Genomic DNA, 27,491 nt, shown 5'->3' on the forward strand with positions numbered 1-27,491 from the left:
CACCCGGTAGCTCGCTCAATCACTTTCCCTCTCGACCTCGCCTTCACTCAACCACTCGTACGCTCGGTGATAGAGTAATGAACTGTCGTCGATTAGTGTGGGACACCATTAGGAGCTCTCTCGGGCGGCGGCGACGGCGGAGGCGGCGGCGAGAAAAGCGTCTCACCTCAAGATTCAACGCCTGACAAAAGTGGTCGACGACGTGGGTGCCGCATCTACGGAGCCGAGCTCGACTCGACCGGCCACGGTCGAAAACGACCTGCGGAAAAAGACGTGGACCCGCTCAGCGGCTCGTTTAAAGGTCGGCATGGGCGTTCGTTTGATTTGGTCCGAACAATGCGACATTCATTCGATCTGCGGGACATTGTTCCTTCCACGATGCGTTACGTGACGCGCGGGGCTGGCGGGTTCATCCTCAGAAGAAGCTCGTGCTACCGCATGGAAGCAATGGAAATAACTTTTCTGTCTGACTATTCGGCGGAATTCATTGTCGGCGGCGTCGCGGACGCGGGATGTCAGCCGTTGACGGCGACGGTGGGCTCCGCGACACTGCGGGCCTGGATTTGAATTCATATCTAAATTTCGAATTCTGAATCCACGCGTCTCTTCAACTTTGTGTTCGCGGAGCGAGAGAAGAAATTCCCGACCGCAGATAATGACCTCGAGCGACTGACTTCGTGGACTATGCAATAAACTTGGACACACTATGCACGATCATGCGTGCCCAAACACGCTCATGAATAGAAAGCAGACCGAGAGGCAGCGGATGCCGGTTGAACTTCTTCTCCCAGCCGATCCGCACATATGTATCTTTTATGCTCGAAAAATTATCGCTTATACCCACTCGAATCGAGCAAGAGGAAACAAGTGGAACGATACCTCCGGGGTCGCTCCGGCCACGGCACGGCTTGTCCGGAGCAAACGGCTTGGAGACGAACAAAAAGGGCAACGCAGTACGGAGCCTGAACCCCCTTTCCCTCTCTCCCACCTCCCACTTCGACAGCGACAATCATGCAGATGAGGAGTTGAGCTCAGAGAACTCGTCGATCCGCACCGATCGCGAGTCGGTCTTATTTGATTCTCTGATCAGGAATATCCAGTGATATATGCCGTCATTGGAAGAGAATAATTCCGCTCACTCATGAAACTAGAACAAAAGCCCAATCCGAGATGTCAGAGCGAGCGGCCGGTATTCCCTCAAGCGAAAGCCTTCCCGCTCATGAAGACGTTTGATGAGTATTGGTCAATAGCCTCTGGCTCCGGACCAGCAGCGGGAACAGTCCGAGGGAAAATGACATATCTGTCTCGTGGACCGAGAGGCGGACAAGAGCCAAGGACAGTCGACGGTGGTCATGTTCCATCAATGATATGTCTCGCGGAAAAGAATACGCCTTCATCTAATCGCCTTTTGTCGACGTTTGCGTCAAGACCATGATCTTCGCCCACAGCGTCGATCGTCTAATCAGGGATCGCTGTCAATCGGAGGGTCCAGAACGAGGCAGAAACACATATGCCGGCTCCGAGTCTCACTTCGCTCCATCTGTAGGTGGACACTTTTCCGCATCGAGATGCACGGGAGCGTTGCCGAAACTATATATTCCAATGTATGGATTGAGGGTTTCCGATGTTCCTTACTTTTCTGCCAACCTTTCAGAAAGTCCGACGATACAAGACGGACTTGATGATAGACTATTCGATTCCACTCGAGTCGGGAGGCGGAATCATTGTTGGTCTCCGACGGTTCATGCCCCCAGCTCGGACACAGAGCGGTCAGTCTTAGAAATGAAGTTTCGATCATGGCGGATTCCATCATTGGAGGCCGTTCCGACGTCTTCATACTAGTTTTTTCCAGACACGCCGCTCATTCGGGGAAAACCAGGGGGGGCTCCGTGTCGTTTTCTGATTCGACTCGATCCCACGGACGGTGCTTAGGGAGTGGTTCCCTTGTTCAGATGAATTCCATCGATCGTGGTGTTGTCGATGAGTATCTTCCTACACACTTCCGGTCGGTCCGTTCGGAATCTCTGAATCACCGGGAGCCTTTTTGTTCGATAAAAGCTCGTCATTCAGCCGTTTTACCAACGACGAAAACTACGACGATGTTCATTCGAATGCCTCTCAATAAAACTATCACAGTTTCTACCACCATGTCGGAAAAAGCGATGAAGATGATGTCAATAGAATAGACTAAACGCGATCGAATCGAATTGACATATGAAGGGAAAAAGCACACTTATTTCCCGAACGACGGCGGAGAGTTTCCGAATGAAATTTTCCGCACAAAGCGTTCTGGCGTTTTGTAAAAGTGATGGCAACGACGACGACGACTGAAGATGAAGACGGCGGAGAAGCGGGTGACGTTCCGACGAAGCTGCGGAAGTGCCGGCGGCCTTCTGACTGAATTCAGACATCAGTCGGCCGAGCATGGGACGGCGCACTGGAACCAATGAAGGTGGAAAACACGTCCTTCTGAACTCGAGTCTGCGTTGATTACCAGTCGATAGGATTCGCTCGAGAACTATTTCATGCCATAGAATTCGTGAGCGTCGACTCGAAGAAAGTTGAAGGCCGCATCACAAAGGTCTTTCGGGTCTCAGGCCCAAACTTCGAGACTTCAACCTACGATCTACGATAATTATTTCTCTCGAGAGTCTTCATGCGAGGAATATTGGAAGTTCGTTTGTAATTCACTTACCAATCGCGTTTTCTCCGCGTTTGGTCTGAAAAAAACCCGGGTTGGTCTAAAAAAAATACCTTCCGCTGCGTCGCTTTTCCTAATTCTCCGGTTCCGCGTAAAAAATACTGGATCGCTCGTAAAGCGTACCCGAGCCATCCAACGATGGCATCCCGCTGTAATCGAACGGCTCCCGGCGCTGTGAATCAAGCGAATTCCTATTGCTCTCTTCGCAGCGGTATAACGGTGATGATAACGGGAGCGGATAGAGCGGCCTTCCTTGTCCACTGTGCGCAAGCGTACACTTCTCTTGAAGAGGATCGCGTTGAGCACAAAGTGAAAAGAGAAGAAAAACGTGTTCGACGACAAGCAGCAGCCAGAGAATTTCCTGCCAAATGGATCACGACTTGTCAAGATCATGAACAGACGAAACTTGTCGGTCAACAATGAGTCGAGTTATTGCGGATGATTGTAGACGGCCTGTGGGAAACGTGCCCGGATCATGTGTCTTCTTACTTCTTTCTGCGTCGTTTGAACGGAAAAGCTGACACAAATACTGCCCATACCTATTCGAAGAACGACGTAAGTCTGTTAGACGGGGAAAAAGCGTCGCTCGAGTTTTCGTTGGAGTACCGAGAAGAGGTTGATCGATTGAAAGAAGCCGGGTGACCGTTGCGTGGGCGGGCAATTCGCTTCCTTGGATTTGGACTCACGTTCCCCGCGTGAACATCCGACAAGCCACAATTGGGCAGCTCGTGTGGATTCAATTCCATTGTATTTTCGGATGGTCCAAGCCTCGTCCCTCGACTGCGTCTCCATCCATAATCTCGAGTACCTTGCATCATTTTATCCTTTGAGGAGCTCCATGGCGCTGGCGCTGCCTGGGAACGTCTCGGGGGAATTTCCGACGGCATCTCGAATCACAGCTTGTGACAATATCCTTCTGGATCCTCGAACGGCTTGTCCGGCTTTTCCGAACACCCCGACTTCGCTGAACGCTCTCGCCTTCGATGAAGCCAACAAGAATGAGATACACTGGGGAATACCGATCTGAAGAACGCCGAATTGAATCGATCGCGATCCCGCATTCCCAAAAAAACAACATTCGCCGGAGTCGTGCTCGACGTTCCGCGATGGCGCCGCTCGAAGTGAAGGATATTCCTCCGGAAACAAGGATTGTATGGTTGACCCCATCGATGGCATCAACTGCCCCTACGATATTAATCAGCGACGGTTCCCAGGAGGGTATAAGCAGAGAGAAATTCATCTGTTGCGAGCGAATCCAGTTAGTTAGCGGGCAGAAACCGCCAGAACGGAAACAACTAGTCGTAGTCTTTCTCCTTTACGCGGAAAGGGCACTCCCCGAATTTCGTTAAAACACGCTTCCAACGTCATCACACGATCTCACCTTTGAAGCGGAATGAAGCCGAATCGGTATTCGAAGATGCTCCATAAGGGATTCGACATCGATTCTTTACATTCCTGAGCGGCGGTTTTCGAACTTCTTCAATCAGCGGCGGCTGCTGTGAGCGGTTCGCAAGATTCCGGAGATATGTATTTCTGAAAGTAGCTTCCGCGTGCGCCTGATATCCCCGCTCATGAAATGCACCATTATAGCAAGCAGTTCGATTTTCTCGAGAGAGCATGAGCTCGGAAGAATTCCTGAATGCAAAGATTCTCGGCCAGTTCGCGACTTGTTCAGAAACTGACAAAATTTTCGTAGGAGCTTCCGACTGGGAGCTCTTCTGCGATAGGAAGCAACGGAGCATCTCTGCAGGACCGCCACTCGAGAGGAAATCGAGCCAAACTCCGTATTCCTGAAAATACAACATTGAATCGACGGAGCATCCAACAGACGATCTACGCGGCCACTGGAGATGCCCGTCGACGATTGCGCGCCCCGCTTCCCCAAGGGACCAGCGGACAAAACGGGGAGGGATACACCGAGAAGATAGCATCAGGATAAGGAGCGATTCAATCTCGAATTCGAGTGGATGCTCAGCCCTAGGGACAATCTGACCCAGGAACAGAGGCTATAGATCGCGATCGGATTCGACGGAGGCGACGCGCCGTGGTCTCATAATACGCTTCGACGTTGCTGGCACTGCGTTACAGGTCGCGGAACTCAAACTCCCTCGAGCTCCACTTTTAGTCGAGTTCGACCTCTGTGCGCAAGCCGTGCGCATCGAAATCGTGACCTGGCTTGAGGTATTCGGCTCCGAGGACTCTTTTCTGTTCGGACTCGCGAACCTAATTTCCGAATTTCGACAACGAATTTCTCTCGGTCCTGGTGAAGCCGTTGAGCAGAATGAGAGCCGGCCGCCGAAAATCGTCCGACTGTTTCAAATTACAGCTCCCCGAGCAAGCAAGACGCTCGGGAGCTTCGTTCCGGCACAAGCGGGGACTTATGGAATTTGAGCGTCGTCGGGTTCGTTCGGGACATGACGTTTCCGGCAGGAGCTACCGGATGCGAGTGGGTAGTGCGTCGTAGTTTAACGGCCAAATTTACCGCACGGGGTGAACGTAACGTACGAGGACGCTCGTCCCACGTCCCTCTTCGTCGTAAAATTAATCCCTTGCACGCGTCGCGACCGTCGAAATTATGACTGAAAACTTAGGCGAGACGACTTTACCGATGAAGGATTTTAGGCTGCTGACCGACTTGTCCTGGGGGTCTGCGGCGGTCGATCGAATGAGTCTGGTCGAACGCGGAGTGACAGCTCTCTGCTATGACCTATGATATTTTTATTTTTTTGAATGATAGAGGATGGGATGAAGCGAACGATTCTGCTCGAATCATTCTGAAAGTTGAAGTGATATTCGAAGCCGATATTCGATGAACATGAGTCTATGAGGCCCCGTCTACAGATCCAGGCCGACGCGTACTTATCCATGAAGGGCAGCAGAACGAGATTTTCTCCTCAACGACAGAGGCTTTTGAGGCACTTGGTGCGCTTAGGACATCGAGAACAAGGTTTTCCTCTCGTGTAGAGATTTTGATGCCATACGTTGCCGGAGGGTCCGTAGTTACAAGTATAGAGACGAACGTATCGGTTCCCTTCCGTATACGACGAGTATCCGCACCCGATCAAGTAGGTCTTCGCCCAGACCGCTTGCGTGAAATGGGCGTAGTTCCCTCTGAAAGCGAATGAGTCGACGACATTTGGCGGAGTGAGCTTGAACTCGTCAAACCACGAGTCCATGGCCGAGGTCCAGTTACCCACAACGTCATTCTTCGCGATCGTCCAAGCACTGTACAAGTTTTGACCTGGAAGAGAGGATCGAGTGAGAAGGACGCGCTACACTTCGTGAGGGAACCGCACCAATCCGGGGAAGATGGGAAGAGGAGAAACGGGAAGAAATGACCTGAGTCCAGCCGAGAGAATTTCAAGACTTTGCCAGGTACGGCACCCAGCGGAGCTAAGGTGCTCATCGCACCTCTTTTAAAAATCCTCTCAAGGACGATATGCGATCCACTCAACGAGTTTCCGACCAGCTCGGGGTTTATTTATAGCGACGGCGAGCGCTCAATTCGCAATGATCCTTAAACACCGAGCCGGAACTCGGGTCCCATTAGAGCAACGAATGAGACATCCTGCTAATTTTAGTTACGCGACCTGGTCGGTCACACCGTCAACATCGATCTCGAACGTTGCGGGCCGAATGTGCAATTTGAGCTTCGGTCAGCAGATGTGCGGAACCGATTCCGAATTTCCGAAGGATTTGTGAGTTCCTCCAGTTGCGAATCGCAACGGCATAAGTCGCAGTAGCTAAGACAAGTATCCGAAGGATGTCGGCGCAGCGTAATTCATGAGTGTATGTATGAGGTTGTCGATCGCGCTCAGCGTGAACTAACCTGTGGAGAATCGGGGAAGTTTTCGGCACTTCTGGCAGTCGTGCTCGAATTTGCATTGCGATGCGTGAGCCTGGGCCGTCTTGGCTAGTTCTGAATCCCATTCTAGGTACCTGCGGAGAAGGAACACAGTGTATTTTTCTCTTCCGGATCCAACATCATCGAACAGTACCACGTCTCGGTAAAGCCAGCTACGTGTAATTCTGGTCGGTCATCCACTGAGCCTCGGTCCAGATAGATAGAACTCAGCGTGAGCCGACTCCTCTAAGCTGCTCGGTATTGGGGGCAAGCGCCGCTCGGTAATGCGGGCAAACGCTGCTCGCTCAGGCAGGAGATTAGCTTGCGAATCGGCATCGATTCGAAAAAGAATGGATCTGCCGCCATGGATCAAGCGACCAAGCAAAGCTGTCGTTCGCTCAAAGAGATGTACTATTCGGTACTGCTTGCCATGAGTTCAGCTCCGGGCCGAGCACCGAGTCATTGCACGTCCCCGTCGCCTCAAGCACTCGGAAATAATTTCCGATTCGAGATTCCCGGTGCATCACAGCGATCGCAGACAATGATGACGCAGCCTGAGGGAAGCGAGATTCTCTCAGGAGACACACTACTTGACTTTGTACCATGTGCAAGCTCCGAAGCGACAGGATGGTTGACCACAGCAGAATGGAAGAGGGTGTGGAAAATGGACCGGATGCTCTGTGCAAAGGACGCTGTTGGACATACCTGATATCAGCACCTTGAGGGAAATTGGGAATTCTGCCTTGGGCTAACTTCGAACGCCACTCGTTGTGATAGCGGACAATGTATTTCTGTTCGTCACTGCTGACGCCGGTCTTCAGAGGTCTGCAACTGCTGCGGACACAGAGTGTATGCTTGCTCGAAAACTTCAGGTAGGGGCAAGCGTAGACGCTCGCGGCAAACAGGAGAAAATGCCACATTCTCCACAGCACGGACGAGCGTTGAATGAGAATCCTAATGGCTGCGCGGGACCTTTAATAGCGAGTGGGTTTCCACCTGGCCGCTCTCGGTTTCGCAGTTCTCCGCCTGGTTCAATGGAATGCTGTCGAATGTCGTCTGGTAGGCCGACCAGCCGGCTGGATGGGTTTGCAGGCGAAGCGGCTCCTGCTTATGCTGCCGAGAACCTCAACGTTGATGTTTTAGTCTTCGCCGATCTCTCAATGCGCTGTCGTCATCGAATCACATGCCTAGCTGAGCATGGGGCGGGCTTGCGATCCGATACCCGATGCTTGTGCCGTGTTTTCTGCCGTATGATCTGACGCTTCTTCCGAAGTGTTCAGGATGATTCGTTCCGCCCGATCGCGATTTGGACCAAATCACATATCTGTCACGAAAGGGTTGTACAATAAAGCATTCCCTCGACTGCCGGACTCCTGGAGATACGAGGATACGTTTCTGCCCACGCCCATATAATTCCTTGCAAGACATTCTCATGATGTAATTTAGCATTCATGATAAGAACCTGGAGCTCACCGTGAATTCCTCGGAATGGAGTTAGGGTCTGTTGCTCGAAAAGCTCGGCGAAACTTCAGTGGCCATCTCGTCGATAAATGGAACCGAGCTGAAAATGCGGCAAGAAGACCTCATCTCTCCTTGAAGGCGGATGAGCTTGATCTTGCGTCGAGAAAGTCTTTCAATAGATAAAATCAGAGAGCTTCGTGTTTTTTTCCTTCCTCGGAGCTTGTGCTCCCCTCCATAGCGATACCGACAGAGGAGGAGGATTCGGCTGCGTGGGCCGGATGCGCTGCTGCTCGTGAGCCCGGCTATAGTAATTCGTGCAGCGACTCTGGATCAGAGTCGTGATGTGTTTCATAACACACTTCATTAATGGATCAATTCTTCTTTTCCCAGGAGTGGTCGCATACGCGGTGAGCGCGGACAATTACGGCCGATCAACATTAAGCCAACGGACACCGAACCCGAGCGCTAACGTCCGGCATCGAGCGCCTTTCAAAGACACTCATGACTCGCCTTCTTCAAACGCGAAAGGCTATCCGGCAGAAAATCGAATGGACGCATTCGAAACCAAGAGCGCGTCCAACAATGTTCCGGTGAGAGTTCACACCATTCCCTAACTATTAATATATCCGGGTCATGCGCGGCCTCGTGAAGTGAATGCCAAACCCCGGTCATAGATTCCCCCGACGAACTTATTCCGACGATTAATCTCCTGACTTCTGCACTCTGCTTAATAGTCGCTTTGATTGATAGAGAAAGAATTTTCCAGAGCAGAAGTCGCTCCGCCTCGGTTCGCATTTATTTCGAGGGGTGGGATTGACTTATGAGTCCTTAGCAGCCGCACTATTGTGGTTCGGGAAGAATTGTTCTCTGTCATGCTGGATGTCACGTTCGTCGTGGTCCGGAGCCAACGACCTGCCTCGTGAGCAATAAGCAAAAATTCTGATGCGGGTCGACTTCATCAAATCTCAATCCAAACATTTCTTCAGGTGAAACGTTTGCCTCCGCTCCGAGCCGACTTCGACAAAGAGCCGGAGCTCAATTCTCTGAACTCGCATCCTCCACCGATCGAAGTTCCTGATGATCGGCACCGTCTCCATCAAAACACCAGAATCCACCACACAGACACGCACAGGGAGCCGACCCTGCCCAACAAGGTCTATTTCGACCGGGAACAGCTGGGCGAACCCTTGAGACACGGTGAGCAGCATGTCTCCGCAGGGGAGCGGATTCTTGCGTCGGCCGCTATCGCGCACCCTGTGAGGCCAGAGAACCCGAGAGCCCAAAAGGTCACGCGCTAAGCCACTGATTACTCGGGAATAAAACTCTCCGTCTATGGAGGATACAGAATACATATTTCCGCCGATTCGACGCGGCTGCTCCCAGACAGAATCCTCCGACCATGATTTCAGCCGCAAAATTAATTAAGAACATGCAGATAGCTAAATGATAGCAGCTACGCAGGCGGTCCCGGCATATTCGCTGCCCGAATAAAAAACGAACATTCTCATGAAGAATGAATAGTAATCCCCAAGTGCATTCTTCCGCAGGCGACGGCACTCCTGAAAGTACATTTGCCCGACGACCGAGTCAGGCAGATCCGCCCTATGCGCAACGGGTTCAGCCCCCACTTCTTTCTCCACCACCTCCGCCTCCAAGTGAACCTGTCATATTTCACTCTGTCAGCATGGCATCTCCCTCAATGAATCCCGTGCAGGCCGTTCCCGTCCAGCTCAAGCCCCATCGAAAGCCGATCCAGATCATGACCCCGGGCGACATGAAGCCGCCGCCTCCTGTGCTCGCCACCAAAACAAACCAGTTAGAACCTACGGATAGCGAGTTCAACGGTGCTGCCCTTCCGAACGGCATGCGCGAGCAGCAAATCACCGTCGTGGACAGCGTCACAAACAAAGCTTACGTGATTCATTTCCTCGTTGGCGATAACGACCGAAATCCAGGTAGGAGCGCGTGCAACTCATTAGAGCTTGAAGCTGTCCCTTCTATGCTAGCGACAGAGAGTGGCCATGGAACCATGGGCGACGTGCCAGCGTCCCGCCCATTCGTCAGCTCGAGTCGGAGTTTAATGATAAAATTCGAAAATTGTGACCGAGCTTTCGGAACAGGGCGGGTCTACCGCCGATATGATTTCGAATTAGGGATTCCGCTCTTATTGGGGTTGGGGTCCGGCGCGAATGCAAAAAGCGGGCGGATAGCTGGTTTCGGGAGAGCAGGTACCGGTTTCTAGAAAGCAATTCTTATCTGAGAGGAAGCATTTCTAATTCCATAGACGGTTCCATTGCTGGGTTCGACCCCACGTCACCGGCATTCCAGCAATACATCAGGGAAATAATTCGTCAACAGGATCAGCAAGCGGAGCGTCAGGGTGAGTTTTTGAAACTCAAAAGGTACCGAGGCTGTTCGTTGAAATTGCGGCCGTTGTATTCATTTCCGACTCTCATTGCAGTTGTTGTATTGCCGGACCTGACTGCGGCTGCCTCTGAGGCTCCCCCACCCGCTTCATCTCAGACCAGCGCCTCGTATTATCCCACGTTAACTCCAACAACGGCACCGACATCGACGACGACGTCAACAACAACAACAACGAGAGCTCCAACCACGCCGCGAATAAGTACGACGAGAGCTCCGAGGAGAACTACAACGACACGTAGGACCACGACGACGACGACGACGTCTGCAGAACCTTCCACGACTTCACCACGGGTAAGCAGCCCGTTCCCCGATGAAAGAAAGCACATGATGGGAAATTGATGATGAAGAAAATTCCTCGCAATGGAAATTAGAATTCCCCCATTCTTTGATCACTTCCCTGGGATCTACGGAACTTGACTTAAAGGTCCTTCGTTCGTTCTTCGGCAGTAGTCAAGCCTCAATCAATATACGAACAGAAGTGCAGATTGCAGACCTAGCGAGTGAAAGTCGACCTCTTTGCTGACGTGAGACATTATCGCGTGTCTAATCACGCTTTGCGTTGACAGAATCTGAGAAAGTTCTATTTTCTACCGACAGCCGAAAGCAGTTCCGACGACCAAGACGATACGCGGAAAGCCCGCAGCGTCCTTCGCCGCACGCAACCCTCAGTCAAGAGTTCCCCCGATCAGACCCCGGGTTCACGCGCGGCTCCAGCCAAAGGTAGATTCAAGACCCGATTCACGCCGTGTCGGACTTTGACATTCACCTTGTTCTCCGGAACGCTTTCTAATTACTCGATTGAGACTCGTCTCGTCTGATTCCGTTGTCGCTCAGGCGGAGTAAGCTCTCCCAGCTGATTGTGAGAAGAGAGGACCAATCCTGCGCTTCCTCCGACGTTGGTCGGAGCAAATCGACCGATTCAAAAGAACTCTGTCGCAGCGAACCCTCGTCGACGGCGAATGTTTAATCGGCCTCGACAGCTGTTTTCATTGTTGCCGCCGTGGAATCGGTTGTCGTGTTTTCCCGGAGTTCCGTTTTTACTCGGCGACTCGATGCATGCGGGTTCGGGTTCTGTGCGTGACAGATCCCGCCGACAAGCAGGTGGAAGCAGATTACTTCCCATGAATGATTTTTCCATATCATTTGCAGAGCCAAACGCCGAGCTCAACGACAACGACGTCGACCACAACTACGACGACTTCAACTACTACACAAATCCCCGAAGGCTCCTTGGAATACGACGATCCCGAGGACGAAGAGGAAATCGATGAATCGTCCGAGCCCGCTACGCCGGAGGACTCGGTCAAGGAGAACCATCTCGCAGCAGCATCGCTGCCCCCGTCGTCGACGGCTCCGCCTCCACCACAACCGCCTCTCAGAATAACTGGAGGTATGTATTTCTCATGGGACCCCGAAGAGTCACATGGCTGCCAACGGAATTCATTCGGGATGTCCTTTTATCGCTCCGTTCCATCCGATAAATCCGTGGTGGGACCTTCGAGTACTGTGCCCACAGAGGACGGGAAAAATGCGAGAATCATGAGACTTATCTGCTCGCGATGAATTCCCGGAAGAGCCAGCGCTCATCTGCTCTGGAAGCGGATGTCTCGCCACTGTTTGTTTCAAAAAAAAATTCGGCGAAACCATTAAGCGACAGTTTTGTGGTGCCCGGCCAGAATGGCCCAACGAATTAGCTGACTAAATATCCCGGTCGACCCCGGCCTTCGCCGCTAGCCATCCCTTTTGTTATGGAGTGGAAGCGTGATCTTTCCGTGGAGAATTTTCCACCCCTCGAAGCAGACCGCAGCTCTCTCAGGTCAATTCATCTGTTCCAGCGAGCACCTCTGCCACTGATTCCCAAACGGTGAAGACCGTGTCCATGGTGGACACCCCCCTGAAAACGTCGCAGCTCCTACAGCCTGCCGCATCGATGGAAGTCCCATCCAGATCTTCATTTGGCGGCCTCGCCGTCATGGATTCCCATCTACCGAACGCGCATGGCAACAACGCAAACGTTCCGACTTCCACGACGACTACGAGAAGACCCTCGGGCCCAAAACCGATTTTTTACAGCGAGGCGAATCGGAGAGACACGAACCTCTCGTCCCAGAATCCATTCCGACCCCCGGCCCCCGGGGACTATCATAGCGCTCAACGTGCCCCCGTGCATCCGCCCACTCAGAGGTAAGGAAAACTTTGGTTTCTCTGATCGTCAGCTCCGATATGGCTTGCTGAATCGCGGATGCATTCAAGGCATGTTGTCGTATCGGAACAAAGACGAAGAACTGACAGCATACATTATACGAACAAAGCGCGTGTATTCATGACCCGCCATGGCGGGAGCCGACATGATACCAGACGATCATAGTCAGCGAGAAATGTATTTGGGTGAAAACTAATGTCGGCGCTGTCGGATGTTCGACTTGTAGGTTCTCGGCCTCGAATCAGCACGCAGTGTTCGCCAACGCGCCCTTCAAACCGCCGAGTCCTCCGATGTTCATGCCCCTGCCAGGGGGTTTCGAGCATCAGTTGATGGGCGCTGAGTCTCATGTGGGTCTCTCTGGAGTCCACGTTCTCCCAGATGGCGGTCTTCTATTGCCTGCACTCGGGCCTCAATATCCGTAAGTTGCTCCGCTCATGAATTCTTGACGAAGGGATATTTCTAGGTTGGAAAAGAACGTTCCCTCGACTCGCTTGAGGCTTGTTCCCGATATTCATCCGGAATGATAAAATAGGTTTCGCTTCTGCACATTTCACAAAATTCGAGGAAAAATTTCGAATGACCCGGTCGGAATTCCCGATAAATAATTCTAGCTGCCCGTCTGACTAAACTCCAATTAATTTGAATTTTAAATGACTCCGAGGAATGTGGTGGCAACACCCCGAGGAAAATGAGCAGTCACCCTGAGTACATTTCAATCGTTTTCTTTATGCATAGAAAAAGGCGGAAATTGTCGCACAATTAAAGCGTCCGACAAAATGACAAAGCATACTGGCCTAAAGATCCCACTACGAGCCACCAGGTAAGCTCTGTCCCAACGGGGTCTCACAACCCCTTGGAAATATGGTGGCAGCCCGTTCAGTGTCGGTCGCTTCGGTTATTTGGAAGAGGGTTGGTTCATTTCTGACAGGCACGGCTGGAGTGCGCAGAAATCTCGTTAAATGTTCGTCTTCATCGTCGTCCTGATCAATTGCTAAACTGATCAGTGCCCCTAATTCTTTTCTGTAAATTAGTGTTTGTACTCTCTTGATGGTAGTTGTTCATATATCTTTCCTATCACCATTACTCTGTAACTCTACATGGAACGTCGGCTCCACCAGCTTCGAGTATTCGTTCGAATGCTCAAGAAAATTCGAAGCTCGTGGATAGGGGAATCACAGGCCGGGGCTCGGAATTACGCTCCCGTCAGAGGCCGCATCGGTATTTCGCGAGGGAAGGAAGTGGAATTATCGCTTGCGTTCGGCACAAAAATCGTGTTATACAAATAACTCGAGTAATGCACAAAACTTCCCTATTCTTCGATGCCACATTCGCTTGTCTTTTGTTCTCCTGATTCTACTTTCAAGATCTAGGATTGTTAAATTCATCCCTTAAACTCGGTTGAGCTTCATCTGAAGGAGGAAGTCGCGGTGATCTACGCGCCGGGGAGTTTCGTGCGCCCAGCGCCACGGTAGAGTGTAGTGTGTTTTCCGCTGCGAGCAAGGAGCATGAGATGGTAGACATAGTCGAGCTCTAATATGCGCACAGCTGGCCGTCATCCAATAACTGATTAATATGTGGCTTTGACCTGTGTCCTCGACTCTGTGTCCTCTTCCGATTCCTCACAGTCAAATTGACCATTCCAGACCAACGATTCCGATTCCTCCTCCAACATCCAAACCCTCGAAAGCCCATCGTCAGCGTCCGTCGTCGAAAAGCAAGTCTAAATCGAAACGGAAGAAGCAGAAGAAAGATCAACGATTCGGGATCGAGCTTGGTGGATCGCATGATGACGATGACGGCGGCGGTATAACACTTTCGATAGGTGAGGATTACGCACCAACACTCCGACAGCGTACCCGACGGAAACGTCCGTCGTCCGAACACGACGAAAGTGAATGGATCAGAATTTGGAAGAAGTCCTCTAGAACCTACGAGACTCTTCGCATTTTTCACTCACTAGGGTCTTGTTTCTTGCAGGAGGCGGTGGATCCGATCGGAGACACGTATCACCATTGTCAATCGCTAAGCACATATTCCTCCCGTTCCTTCCGCGGCCAAAAGTGAACCTAAACAAACGGGTGGTTTTCGGTGTAGTTCTCGAAAACGCCACAAAACTCAGTCATAAAAAATCTCACCGCACCGGCGAACCTGAAGCGGTGGCCGACATCAGTCTGAATGGTCACGCAATACATGATCATTCTTAGACTCGCCTAAGCTGTGATTGTCATTGGTTCATCGTTATTCATTGATTCATTCTGTCGACGAAAGGAACGGGGCCAACAAATCAGCACAACTTTCGTCTAATTCTCGTGTCAAGACGCGTCGCGTGATTCGGTGGCTTCCCTTGAGGAGCTTGACGCCACAGAAGAGGACACGAAGTGAAAGCAATCGTCAGCTCAAGGAGTTCGACGGATATCGCCAAGTTGCGGAAGCTATTCTTCTCCGCAGAAATTCAGGAGCTCAATTATTTCGGAGCGATAGGGGGATTTTCGGAGAAATAGACGGAATTTCGGAACGTCTGATAAGCTTGAGATGAGGTCAACCTTCATGAGCTCGCCCTCGGTGGACCACTAACGTCAAATGTATCCATAGAACACAAGAGTACCGTTGGTTGATAGCATCGGTCGGAGAACCCGAGAGTTTGGCCGAGGGAAGTGTTCTTAAAACGCACACAGGTCAGTTTCTCAGGAGTGACTGGCTGTGAAAAATTCAATAGGGATAAGCAGTTTCGAAAAATCGAGCAATATTCTCGAAGCCTCCTGAATCTTCGTGGGGAATCGAAGGACTCACCAATCTCTTGACGGGTCCGCTGCAAGAAGATTTCGAGACATCATCTGTATTAATGTCGAACGTTCAGTGATCCTGTGATGTTTTATACCTCGTGCTCATATAATTTATGTTTCTGAGTCTTGAGCGTGATAGACGTTGTGTGTGTGATATTTATTCAGTGTACGCAGGTGCAGGTGAGCAGGTTTTTAGGTAGCAGTAGATACAAGACGAGTTTTACGATTGCTAGCATCGGATTCCTTAGAGAGAAGGGGAGCAGTTCCCGGATCAATTGTTGAAGGGTTTTGTCCACGCGGTAGGGAGGGGGGAGGACGAACATCCCCAAGGACTCGAGATTGAGATCCGGGTCCTATGCAATCGTATTGCATTCCGATCTAGTTCACACAAATAGTCAAACTGTGAACATGTAGTATTTTCAAGGGAGAGACATGTCATGAGACCGGAATGGTCTGAGAACATGATGAGAATAATATGATATTATATTGCTGAGGTTGAATAAATAATAAAATCATAAGTAACAACGATTCCCTTGAATTCCTTGGATCCCGAAGTCCAAAAGCATGCTGGAACGAGAAATAAAGTCAGTTCTCAGCTCAGTAAGACCCCGCTCCGGTAAAAATTTCGATTTAGTAGAAAATTTCCCCGGTCCCGACCGTTGTCTACGTCTACGGGAATATTGAAGACTCTCGATTCGCTAACGCTCGGTATAGTCAATATTATAATTCAGTCAACACCTTTTGATTCCCCAGCCCATCGACTCAATGCAAAATATTGAACATTGAAACTCAGGGAAAGCTGGAATATGAGTCCGCGGTCGGCTCCGTGTAGTGGGGACTGTGAACCTTCCGAGTTTCTGATTGCGTGCGCAAGAAAAAACACGAGCGAGATCCCTCTCGCGAACAACTGAAGTCACGCGTCATGCTGAGGGCAGCTCCCCCGAGAATTCCTCCTCTTTGCCCGTGTCCTTTGTTAACATCGGAGACTACCGTATCGAATCGTATCGTATCGTAAGGGAAGGCTCTCAGCGGCAGAAACAGTCGATCCCTTTGGGCCTTCGGAAGTAACTTGTGGAGGTTTGATGGTCCTCATTGACTCAGCGCGAAAGCACTGCGCGATGTGAGCGTACAAGGTTTATGCACCAAACACCTCAAACATCCCGAGCGAGGAACTCTTGTTTTCACTTGAAGAAAGTCGCCTCCAAGTATTGCAATAGAAACAATTCCCGGGATCCGCAGCGGGCTCACTGAATCGAGCAAGCAGAGGGGGAAATGACGAAAAAATTATGGATTCGTTCTTGTCGAAATGACTCCTTAAGAATTCTGGGCGCTTCGAACATTTACTTGAAGCGAAGTCGCAGCGGACCAGTCTCAAGTTTGACCAAACTTGTTTCCATGGTGATGGAGTGTGTTCCACCGTGCGTCCGACGCCGATGAATTTTTCAGAGTTTAGCGAACCCGACCCCATAAAATCGGCATGCACTGAAGCTCAGCCATCTCTCGGAGAAATAATTGATCGCGAAGACTCAACAAGAGCACCGGCTCAACGGTTCGAGCCTATGAGATCAGCATGGGTTCCACGCAAATGATCCGAACAACCCCAAAAAAGAGAATATCGTATCAACGAACGAGTGAGAGTCCTCGAGAGGATTTTGGCGGCCGCTGTTCGGAGTAAATAGGAACGAGCACAGGGGATTGTTTGCACCTCATTCATTGAGTCGAGCACCGGCTTGACGGGATAGTCAAATATCTCATAGACTCATTAGGAGGGATGCTGCGCAATCGGAACAAGAAATCGTTTCCCCTCCTGCGCTTGGATTACGTTCGGAAGCCGGCGGAGCGGAAATCCCGAGGGGCGAATATTCCGATCAAGCTTTCGCTCTGTCAAGCGAACACATTGCTCACTTATGTGGCACCCTCCAACAACTCCCGAAACCTTCGGTCTCTCTTGCTCTACCTATTATGTTTCCCTTCCGAAAATTCCAGAGATCATCTTCCGACTTCGATTGAGTACCCTCACCCGAGCATCATGATTGGCGTCGTCTCAAGGGGCGCAGCCTGGATCGCATTCGCCGGAGTCTCGTCTTGATCCCGGACGGGCGATTGGCTCGTCAGTTGCAGCTGGGCTGTCTCCATGAGCGAGGTACAAGAAGGATCCGGTTCGCGGTTGTTAAGGCGGTGGAATACCTCGATCTTATATACATGAATTCTATGAAATGAACGTCTGAACTTCGAGACGTCCAGAGACTGCCTCGGAATCTCGAGGTTCCAGCATGTAGGCATCGCTGCGATTCGCTGACATCCAGATCACGTGCCCCAATCATGCAGGCGTCGAAGTCTATCACTCTCCCGATTCGATTCGATTCGCGAGACGGACCGCAGAGTTCACGCCTTGGTAGTTCATTGTCTCGAAGGCGCCTCGCCAGTTTCATTCGGGGATCACGACTCCTCCGATAACTATGTCATAAATGGGTCTCCGAGTTAGCCATGTAGCCTCCTGTCGGAGAGACTACAGTACGATTCATTCCTAGCGTCTCACCCATGGCTATATCGGATCATACCGATGTGACCGATCGAGATTCGAAGAGATTTTATGGGTGTCACCGCGAGCCTCTGACGGATTCAAAGGGACCGGATCTGTGCCGCAGTATGCTCACACGCAAGCGAATCCCTTGCTCTCGGCTCAGTCTCGGGAAGCGGAACGGGGTTAGTTGAGAGAAGCGAGCCACGCACTAGGCAACCGACTGAGAGTAGCGGATAGGTGAGGGGTGCAGGCCGACTTCACGTTACTTCACTCGACAACGTGGGCCAGCACGCACGAGTTTGTTCAACTTCACCCCCTAAATCAGCTGTATCGGGGTGATTCTGCTCAAAAGCGACCGGAAGCGGGGTCAATGGAAGCTATGGGATGCGGAACTTCGAAAACGGTCAGTCCCGTTGAAAATCCAAGGTTCAGGAACGACTCCATGAAACAACCAATTGGTGAGTTCCTACGGTATCGTTTCTGGTGTAGTCTTCGAAGAAATTCCCTCAGCTCATCGGATCTCCTGCGCTTATTTGATCGTCCTCAATATCCGACGCGACCCAGACTTTCCCTGCTTGCTTAGACAAAAAAAATGAGATTGCAGACTCCGACCAGATCCTCAGCTCAAAACCCTGCGTGCGCGACGCGGACAATCCATCAGAAGGTCCTGCTCGCCAGCTCGCACGACCGATATTGTCTATCAGCGGAGTCGGCTCTCTTTGTTTGGATGAAGGGAAGATGGACTTCTTGAGGAAAACGCGGATGTGGTTTAGAAATTCAGATTGCATGGAGCATCCGTGGGTACTGAGCCTCTGTTCCGAAATCGTTCGACTCCTTTCACCATTGTGGAGAACCCGCAGCTACAGGGCTCGAGTCGCGTATCGATTGCCCTCTCGAATCGAATCTGCATCGGTCGCTTTCGGAACTTTGCGAGCTTATTTGTCGTGCCGAATAAACGTGCGCTGATGGGTCAGGCTTGCAAAGGAGGATCTTTCCGCAAGGCTCTGCTCAGGATGAACTTCTTCAGAGGTCCTCTCCGCTTCTGCCACCGTGCGGGATCCGAAGCCGGGGAGGGGACCGGACGAGGGCTCTAGGGATCGCGTATTAGACAAACTTCCTTTCAGTCAGGCTCGTCTTGGCAGAAAGAGCCGAACCGCTTGCGATCGGTTCGGGACAGGGCTACGGGGAGCGCAGGATGAGCGCTCGATTCTCTTTACTTGTAAGATGGGCATGAAGTCCTAGATACTGACTGGGTTGTCAAATTTCCAGACAGACCGAGCTCCCCGGTGGCATTCGAAATTTCGCTTGAAGAAGTTTCAAACGGGGGCGGTACCGATCTGAAGAAACCTCCGAGACGCCTCGAACGCCTTGTGAACTCGGGACCACAAAACACGAACATAACATCGGAGGATGTCGAGGAGAAGCTCCGGAAGGCCGAGGAACGGCGTCAGGAGGTGAGTTCAATCAAAGATCATGATTCAATGATCCGTCGGCGCGGCGCCTTTTTCGACTTGCTCCTGTCCTTCTTTGAAAAATCCTGGAGACGAACCCAGGGTTCGCGAGCTTCGGAGAATATGGAGAAATCCTCTGTACGCGCCTCCAAAGGAGGACTGCGAGGTTTGGCGTGAGCAGCCTGATCAGCAGTGTCGCATCTGATTTACTCCAATGTTCCTGAATCTGGTCGACTTTATCGGAAAATGAGCTGTCGTCTTGACCGCTTCCAGATCATCGAGGAACGCATCAAGAACTCGCGGCTTCTCGCGGAGAAGATGAGAAAAACGGCGACAGATGCTGAGACCAATGACGGCTAGAGTCGTCGCGAGTCGAGACACTACCCGACTTCTTCTCCGTGGGCGACGTGAAGAGGTGAAGCTCCCAGGAGCTCCGTTCTCCTAACCGACGGAGTCAGCGAGCTCGCGCGCCAATCTGCGTCTCGCGTCCCAGATAAGTCATGACGGCCCTTTCGTCCGTTGTGTGAGGACTCGTGGAAAATGACAAGGAAAACATGCGGAAAACAATTCCTCTCAGGACATTCCCTGAAATATACCGCATCCTGGAGCGGACTGCTTTCTTGGATTTATTTACGAAATGTCTAAGCGGGAACAGACTCCTCCATGATTGCAAGCCGATTTGGATGGCAACGAATGGTCGAATCCGGCCGAATGGTCGAATAGCTCGCGACGCTCTCCCTATCGATTCGCGTTAAGAATGAATAATGGTTTTTCGCCCGACTCCAGGGAAGACCTCCGTCCATGTTAATATACGCACACAGAAGCAAGTATTGAATTCTTGACCTCCGGGTCGATGGTTGTGATCGGGATATCCATTGGACCTAAGGAGTTTCGGCCGAGGGGAAGCAGCCTCCTTCCGATCATGGACCACATCCGTACACACTGAGATTCCGGAGAGGGTTCAAGGATCCGACGGCAACCCCGTTGAAAATTTATCAAAATAGCCTTGGAAGCCGCCTCACTGGTCTACCACGCCGAGATCTACATCGAAACAAATCTTCCAGTGCGAGAAAATCTTTCAGTGAGGAGATCACATAGGCCCCCGCTGAACATTCGCAGAATGTACAGTGCTGAATATTCCGCATTGCAAGCATTGAGGATGGAATTCTGATCCACGTTGAGAGACTTGGTACTCGCCTCGGGAGCGGGCTAGCGGCTGAGAGCAACAAAGAGTGAGTGATCGATGCGATGAATCAATAAATACCATTCGTTCGAAATCAATTCACTCCTCCCCGCAAGGACTCAGTCTCTTTGAAGAATCACGGCCGATCGTGTACTGCTCGAAAACAGCGTTCTTGATTCCGGCTATGAGGGGCTTACGTCGCTGGAGCTGTTGTGAGCGCGAACCTGGAAAATGAGTGTTGGTTCTATCCGCCTATATTTCTGTCTGGGCTATTGCTATGGGGTATGGGGTTCAGCTCTACCCTAGAAAAATCTGTCGTTCAGTCCTCGACAGAGGAGGCAGTCCATATTCATGAGAAGTCGCGTGAATCGACAAAACACCCCGAGAATATGAGCTTGGCTTGGAATGCTCCCTGACGACGCATACGCCGCGCAAGCGGAGCCCGACTGCAGCCCTGGATTCGTCGAAGCAGCCGATGAAACCTCATTACTGGATCGAAGAGGACTCGCGTGACGAGTCCGAGAATTCCTGTCCAGCGTCCGATTCATCTTGCGGATGCGCAAAAAGCAACCATTATCAGTGGCAACATGCAGCGTCCCGTACGGCGCCGCGGAGCTGGCCAAGGCTTAATTTCGAAAGCAAACGTTCGCTCCGAGAGAAGGGCTAGAAGAAGCCGACATGCATATTCCTCCGCCATGTGAACAAGTCGATTCCATGTAGGGGGATCCGTTCGGCAATTAGTGAACGGCGTCTCCAGTTATTCAGCTCTCGATCGATCTCGCTGACGGAGGCACGTGCACAACGAGAAATCGGCTCCGAAATTTCCGTGAGCGCCTGGTGGGTCGTCAGGCCCGAGCACGAGCCCGCGAAAAGTAGGCCATGAACCGAATAGACTGAGATGGCATGCTATGGATGGCCCACGCTAGTGATCCGGCACGTCTGAGGCTGAGACGAGAGTTAGATTCGAAAGGGCTCTTACGTGTTCTCGGCTCAGGAACAGATCGATTTAGAGCTTTGACTTCGGGGAATCGGAAGTTTCCCCTGTTCGATTGTGATCAGTCGTTGGAACTCCGGTGGGGGACTGCTTCTTCCTCAACGTACACATGCTTGACCCGGGAAGATTTGCCCGGGCTGTGACCATACACTTCCGGGGCATATTGCAGAGGAGTCCCGGAGCACCGGTGAAATCTCGACTCGTTGTCTTTGATGCTAGGGCTTCCGCCAAAATCTCAGCCAGGATCCCGGAGAGCCTCCTGGGAGCTTCTTGAGAGTCTTGTCAAGGATATAACGCTCAAGTTGTCAATACATCAATGCTCTATGGGTCGGGAAAAATCTGAAGGCAGGTCAGAAATCATAAGAATCTTGCAAAAAAATACGAAAACATTATTAGAAAAAGAAAATGAATGAAGACATACGAAAATAAAAAACAGCATGGTGAGACGAGTGAGAAAGCATCTTTAGATTGACCGAGAGGCACGGCGCATCGTATGTTCCTGGTCAACCGCGTCAGCTTTCGATAAGGCCTCACACTGCCCACAAACACCAAAGTATCGGGTCGTCCACACATTGGGAACGAATCAGAATACTCATATGGCACCATTTAGCTGGAGCCACGGATCACCAGGGAAAAATAAAGGTAGACGCATTCAAAGGCCAAGGACAATGTTGCACGGACAAATGTCCGGGTTCCCAATCTGTGAATCCTCTAGGAGCTGAAAGAGAATCTCCTTGACGGTCCAGCTCAATCATGGGAGGATATTCCACCAGCGAGATGTTCAGTATAGCGTTATGGTGCAGAGTGACGACTATGCGAAAATCCCAAACCGGGAGGCTTTCGTCCCGCGGCTGATCCGAGACTTCCGAGAGGAATGAATACTCAGCAAAATCTCACTCTATACAGGCTCGCGATCGACCTGAGCGCGTACTATTGGATGACACTACGGCACGGGAGGGAAATCTGTTTCCCCAGCAATCCGCGATCATCACTCTTCCGTTACTTCTTCAGACAGGCATTGTGATTGTCTGCGGAGCTGTTCGCGTCCCTTCAGCAGTTATTTTACACCCCGGCTTGAAGCTTCCTATCGAAGTTCGTGGCGAGTTATTCACATATTCGAATGAATGATTCGAGGTGGAAGGTGCCGAGACGTTTCTAATCCGATTCCGAAGGTTCCGATCGGTCATACAACTAATTGGCGCTGAACTCGGGACTCGGACGCTTCCGAAGCACTGCTGAAGGGTGAACGCACCATCGCATCGGTGGCAACATGCACGAGACACGAGATCGCGTTCACAAAGTCGGTCGATCCTACGACAGTCGTTCACAACGCGGAGTGTCGAAAGCGGAGCCGTATGACCGACAGTCATCAATACTACCCACGACGTGAAATACCCAGTTGAGAAGATACCTCGATCCGAAGGTGATCCTTCTCGACGGGTTTGGGTCGCTGGTCTCGAAGTCCGTAGATAGGAAGCCGATAAAGTTGTGGAAATTCGTCGAATCCTCAAGGTGCTCCAAGCGATTCCGCTCCAGAAACCGTCGCTCATCAATCACTCCGAATGCAAGAAACGTCTCGTGGACCTCGGCGAGCGACGATGTCGCTTCTTGAGCGACAGGCCACGTTCTCAATCTCGAACCGATGAGACTCCAAACAAGGAGAATAGTCAGAAGCGAGATTCTGGAAGTAACTTCGGTTCCTATCGATTTTTGCGGGGTGTCAGAATAACAGGTCATGTGCTCGCGACGACACTGCATTGGTGATGAGCTCTCAGCTTTCAACGATCACACGGAGAAAGGGAAGGAGAGAGGAGGTCCATTCTGGTCTCTGGAGACCGACTCGGTCGTGATCGGGAATGGAAGGAATAGCACAATGTAGCTTTCTGTGAGAAGATTTGTAGACTTTAGATGTGAGGGTATTCGATTTCATGACGAACCTTACATGCCGAGCGTCATGACGGGGTCTTTCGGCGGCCGCAGCGAAGGCTCTGAGATGAAGACCTCGGCTGAGTAGGAATGAACTTGGCTGTCGAAGGATGGGAAGTCTCCCTCAAGAGCGCTCCATTGATAAGGTTGAGAGTCGAGAAGAGCAAGGTTCGTTTTTCGTTTCTTTTACTCAAAACGAGCCGCGAAAGTGGGCGGGAGGACATCCCAGCAAGAATGAGGTGTCGAACTCTGTGCACCGTCTCCGGAGTCGACGTCGACTCCCGAAGCTTTTCGGTATTCTTCCCGATTACGGCCAGCCAACCTCTGCTATTGGGAGGATTCTTCGATCTTAGACAGTCGCGCCTGATTCGTAGAGGGATGGACGGATTATTCGACCCCAGGATCACGGCACTGATTGAAGCAGATAGAATGCGAAAACATGGCCCCATGTTCCAGCCTCGAATGATTCATTTCCCCTCTTCGGACGTCTCCGTTTGACGACCGCCGCCATGTTCGTCTACACGGAGTCTTTGAGCATCCGAATCAGCGGTTCAGCTCTCCCATTCCCACTTTCTCACCACTCGCCCGAAGAACGCTCAACGGACCTCCAACTCTGAAGTCGCTCATAACATGAGTCCACTTCCGATGAGCCTGTGGTTGAAAGCAAGAGTGCGCACGGATTTTCTTCGTCTGAATAATTGTGAGTGATATCTATAAGAGGTAGAGAATTCAGTTGCCCACCTTGAGATCCCGGCCACTGGGAAGCCCCTCAGGGATCTGAATTAGAGAGGAACACTGTTCCTCCCGTAGAACTTGGAGTGCGACTTGTTCCATTTCGAGACAATAAGAGTCGGTCTAAGAGCTCCGCCGCATGAACATCAGATATTCTGGGGTAGGGTACGCGGGAAAACGAGGGCTCTCCAAGCACAGCACAGCCTCAGAGAGGAAATGCTAGCATCCACGTATTTACGAGGATGAAGCACTTTTCGGCCTCACTCAGATTCTCAGCGGCCGCGGAGAAACTGCCATAGCTCGTGGCGCGGCGCGGATCGTTCATCTCAGTCTTTGAGCACTGCGTCGAGCACCGATTTCGGTGGAGCAGCTTTCTGCTTGCAATTCACAAGCTTCTCTGCGGGGCTCGACAGATCGAGGGATGTTTCGGTCGAGCTCCTCCTAGAGTGAGCCTCAATTTCGATTACCGGTGTCTCCTGCAGGGTAGAAGGAGAAAGGACAGTAGCCAGAATGGAAGCCACACCTAATCTTGGAGCTCATAGCGCGGCAAACGACGTCCCAGGATTCCATCGGACCATCGATCAGAATGAGATCATCTTGAGGAATATCAAACAAGAACGTGAGCCGCTCATTGCTATCCCTAGACGAGTATTAACTATAATTTCTCTTCAATTTCCCGACTGCTTCCTAAAAATGTTTTTCCAACCAGTGGCAGACTTGGCTTTGGACAACAATTCAGGCAGGAACAACCTCATCATGCCAGGTATGATTTCGTGTCAGGTTAGGGCGACTCCGGGACATTTCCACATAAGCTTTGGGTCGTCAATTCATGAATTGTTCTCCAATTCACAGACTTGACCGATGTCGAAGTGCTCCCTTCCGAACTGGGTCGGTTTGCTGACACCCGAGAGCCTCAGGCATGTTCCTCTAGAAGACAGAGAACAACAACATCATCAGATCAGGTAAAATGAATGATTGGCGATAGAGTCCTCCAAATCATCGAGACTGGGTCTCTTCGTCTGACAAACGACATCACATCAGGAAGATCTCCCGATTCCGAGCTCCATCCGCCTCGAGTCAGTATGCATCCGAGCCGGCGACCGGAGCGTAAACCAGAGGAGCACTGAACGCTGAGATCGTTCATCGAGATCTGTCCCAAAGTACCTTGCTGAGACCTGCCCTCTCTGTGGGATACAAGTGGAATGTGAAATGAAAATGTCGACTCTAGCCTTGTCCGACCCAATTTCCCATGTTCCGCTCGGTTGATTGATTTTCTTTGATCTTCTACATGCATGTGTATGATCCCTTTCATTCAGGGGTTTAAGTTTTCTAGCATCTAGTGATCATTCATCCGCCTCCGTTCCTCGAGATATTCTTCAGTCTGATTCGATTTTCGCGGTACGACCGGGCTGGAGTCCGAGTCCGAGGGTCGATCGGAGGGTCTCGGGTACGTTGTCGACTCCTGGTGTTGAGCATTCCTACCCTTGCGAGCGCCAAGAGCCGGCTGCCTAGAAGGTTGCCGTCTGTACTCCTCTGAAGATCTCTTGTGGACGATTGTTCGTTGTGATCGGACGGAACGAATTGTTCGACGTACGACTCAGGAAGACATGTTGCTTCCAGAAACACCGCTCACCGCAAAGTTGCAGCTCCAATATCTCCTTCTTCTTAGCCTGACCTAGACCTACGTCACACCGTGATGAGTTGTCTTCAGCCGTTCGGTAGAATAGGCATGGTTCAAACATGGTTTCGGACGGAAGCGTGGACCAGCTGACATTTTCGATTTCGGTACGACAGCGGCGATAGTACTCCTTGCACGAAGGCGACCATACTTTGTCTGGCATTGGCGCTCGCAAGCTTCAGCCACAGTCGTAGGGGTGCGCTCGTCCAGGTACAGATTATCTTACCAATCACGAACGCGCGGGCGGAAAAACTCAATGAGATTCCGAATATTCGATGCCGCCTCAGCTCATACAGAGCTGGCGTCGTTCTCGCTGTTATTGTTGAGAACTGTCGCTGACGCCTGCTCCTCGGTGATCGTCGCCATCGAGCTCTCTCTCGGCTACCGCTCGAGAGAAAGACAAGTCTCTTCTCGAGACGACGGAGATCCTTGTACTCCTGTCGGAGACGGCTCGCTAATGCGGCATCGATAGCTGATTTGAAAGGCAGCGCAAAATCGTCGAGCGGGATTCCGTTCGATGCGAGGGTCGCCATATTGGTCTGGAGAAGGCTCGATAGACTTCGCAGCGCCGAGAGATCCGTGTAGCGGAGGACTCGAGGAAGATTCCGAAGCTCTGATGGAGTTCTTTGTTTGTCATTTTCGGTGCGAGTGTAATTCTGGTGGAGCGCATCAAGCGCGACCTGGTAATTCGAGTCCGTTAGCTCAAGCACCTTATTAATTCACCCCCGAGAAGACCTCCGGAGAAATGTCTGATCGTGGGCCGAGCGCGTCGCCGGTGCAGTCGCCACCGCATGCGAAGGCTGCAGACGCGAGGCCTAGTTTTCCTCCGTAGCCTCACGAACGTGACGGGGAACACTCAGCGTCGAACTATGAGCCGGTCTGGGGCGCACCCGACGTGTCGCCTCGGGGGTCCCGTGAGAGGTGGCGAGCTAACCCTGCCAAATCTCTGGCGGTACCGTCGGGTATTCCCCCTGAGACTGCTTGCAGATGATCGCCCTGATGGCTGCAATGCCCTCATCGATCTCGACGTTGAATTCCTCACCAGCGGGTATTTTCGATGTGCTGTGACATGACGATCAGGAACTCCTCGTGTCGCTTGTCCTCTGAGAACTTGGGGTTTTCTATAAAGCCCTAATGACGAGAGATGCAGAGGCTTCGACCAGACTTTGGCATGGAGGATTTCCCTGCGGAGGAACTTCTTTCGCAAAACACGACAGAAATATTCCACCGAAGCGATTCGCCAGATGCAATGGTAGACAATACATTATGAATTATAGTGCGCAATAGAGCGCAGTCAGATGCGGGATCTTTCCATATACATTGAACTGCGAACAGGCTTGGCATAGGCAATGTGGTAGATACCACGAACCCTTCGGAAAATACTAAATAACTTGAATGGTGGAAAGAGTCATCCAGGATCTCGTTGAGGGAGACTCGTCGAATAGATCACTGACCTCATGGTAGGCAGACGGAACATCCGTCCGTTCGCTTCCGTTTGAGGAGAATATCGTCTCCCCGAGAGTCCTCGAAAGAGTTCAGATATAATCAGAATTAAGAGTAAGAGAAAAACGAGTCATCAACGAT

General features: G+C 51.4%; 1 protein-coding gene across 1 annotated transcript in view; it reads left to right on the forward strand.

Annotated features, from left to right (window-relative positions):
• LOC108865072 (flocculation protein FLO11-like) overlaps positions 1–14,840 on the forward strand; it is a 39,762-nt gene extending 24,922 nt beyond the window's left edge. Inside the window, exons 3-13 of the mRNA XM_029113054.1 lie at positions 8,397–8,596; positions 8,993–9,203; positions 9,554–9,961; positions 10,291–10,386; positions 10,530–10,668; positions 11,268–11,292; positions 11,583–11,823; positions 12,269–12,617; positions 12,863–13,054; positions 14,280–14,458; positions 14,614–14,840. Coding sequence (XP_028968887.1) covers positions 8,397–8,596; positions 8,993–9,203; positions 9,554–9,961; positions 10,291–10,386; positions 10,530–10,668; positions 11,268–11,292; positions 11,583–11,823; positions 12,269–12,617; positions 12,863–13,054; positions 14,280–14,458; positions 14,614–14,840 — 2,267 coding nt within the window. The remainder of the gene's footprint in view (positions 1–8,396; positions 8,597–8,992; positions 9,204–9,553; positions 9,962–10,290; positions 10,387–10,529; positions 10,669–11,267; positions 11,293–11,582; positions 11,824–12,268; positions 12,618–12,862; positions 13,055–14,279; positions 14,459–14,613) is intronic.
• The last annotated feature ends 12,651 nt before the right edge of the window (positions 14,841–27,491 follow it).

The sequence above is a fragment of the Galendromus occidentalis genome, unplaced genomic scaffold (assembly GCF_000255335.2).
Source record: "Galendromus occidentalis unplaced genomic scaffold, Mocc_1.1 scf7180000076006, whole genome shotgun sequence".
Lineage (NCBI taxonomy): Eukaryota > Metazoa > Arthropoda > Arachnida > Mesostigmata > Phytoseiidae > Galendromus > Galendromus occidentalis.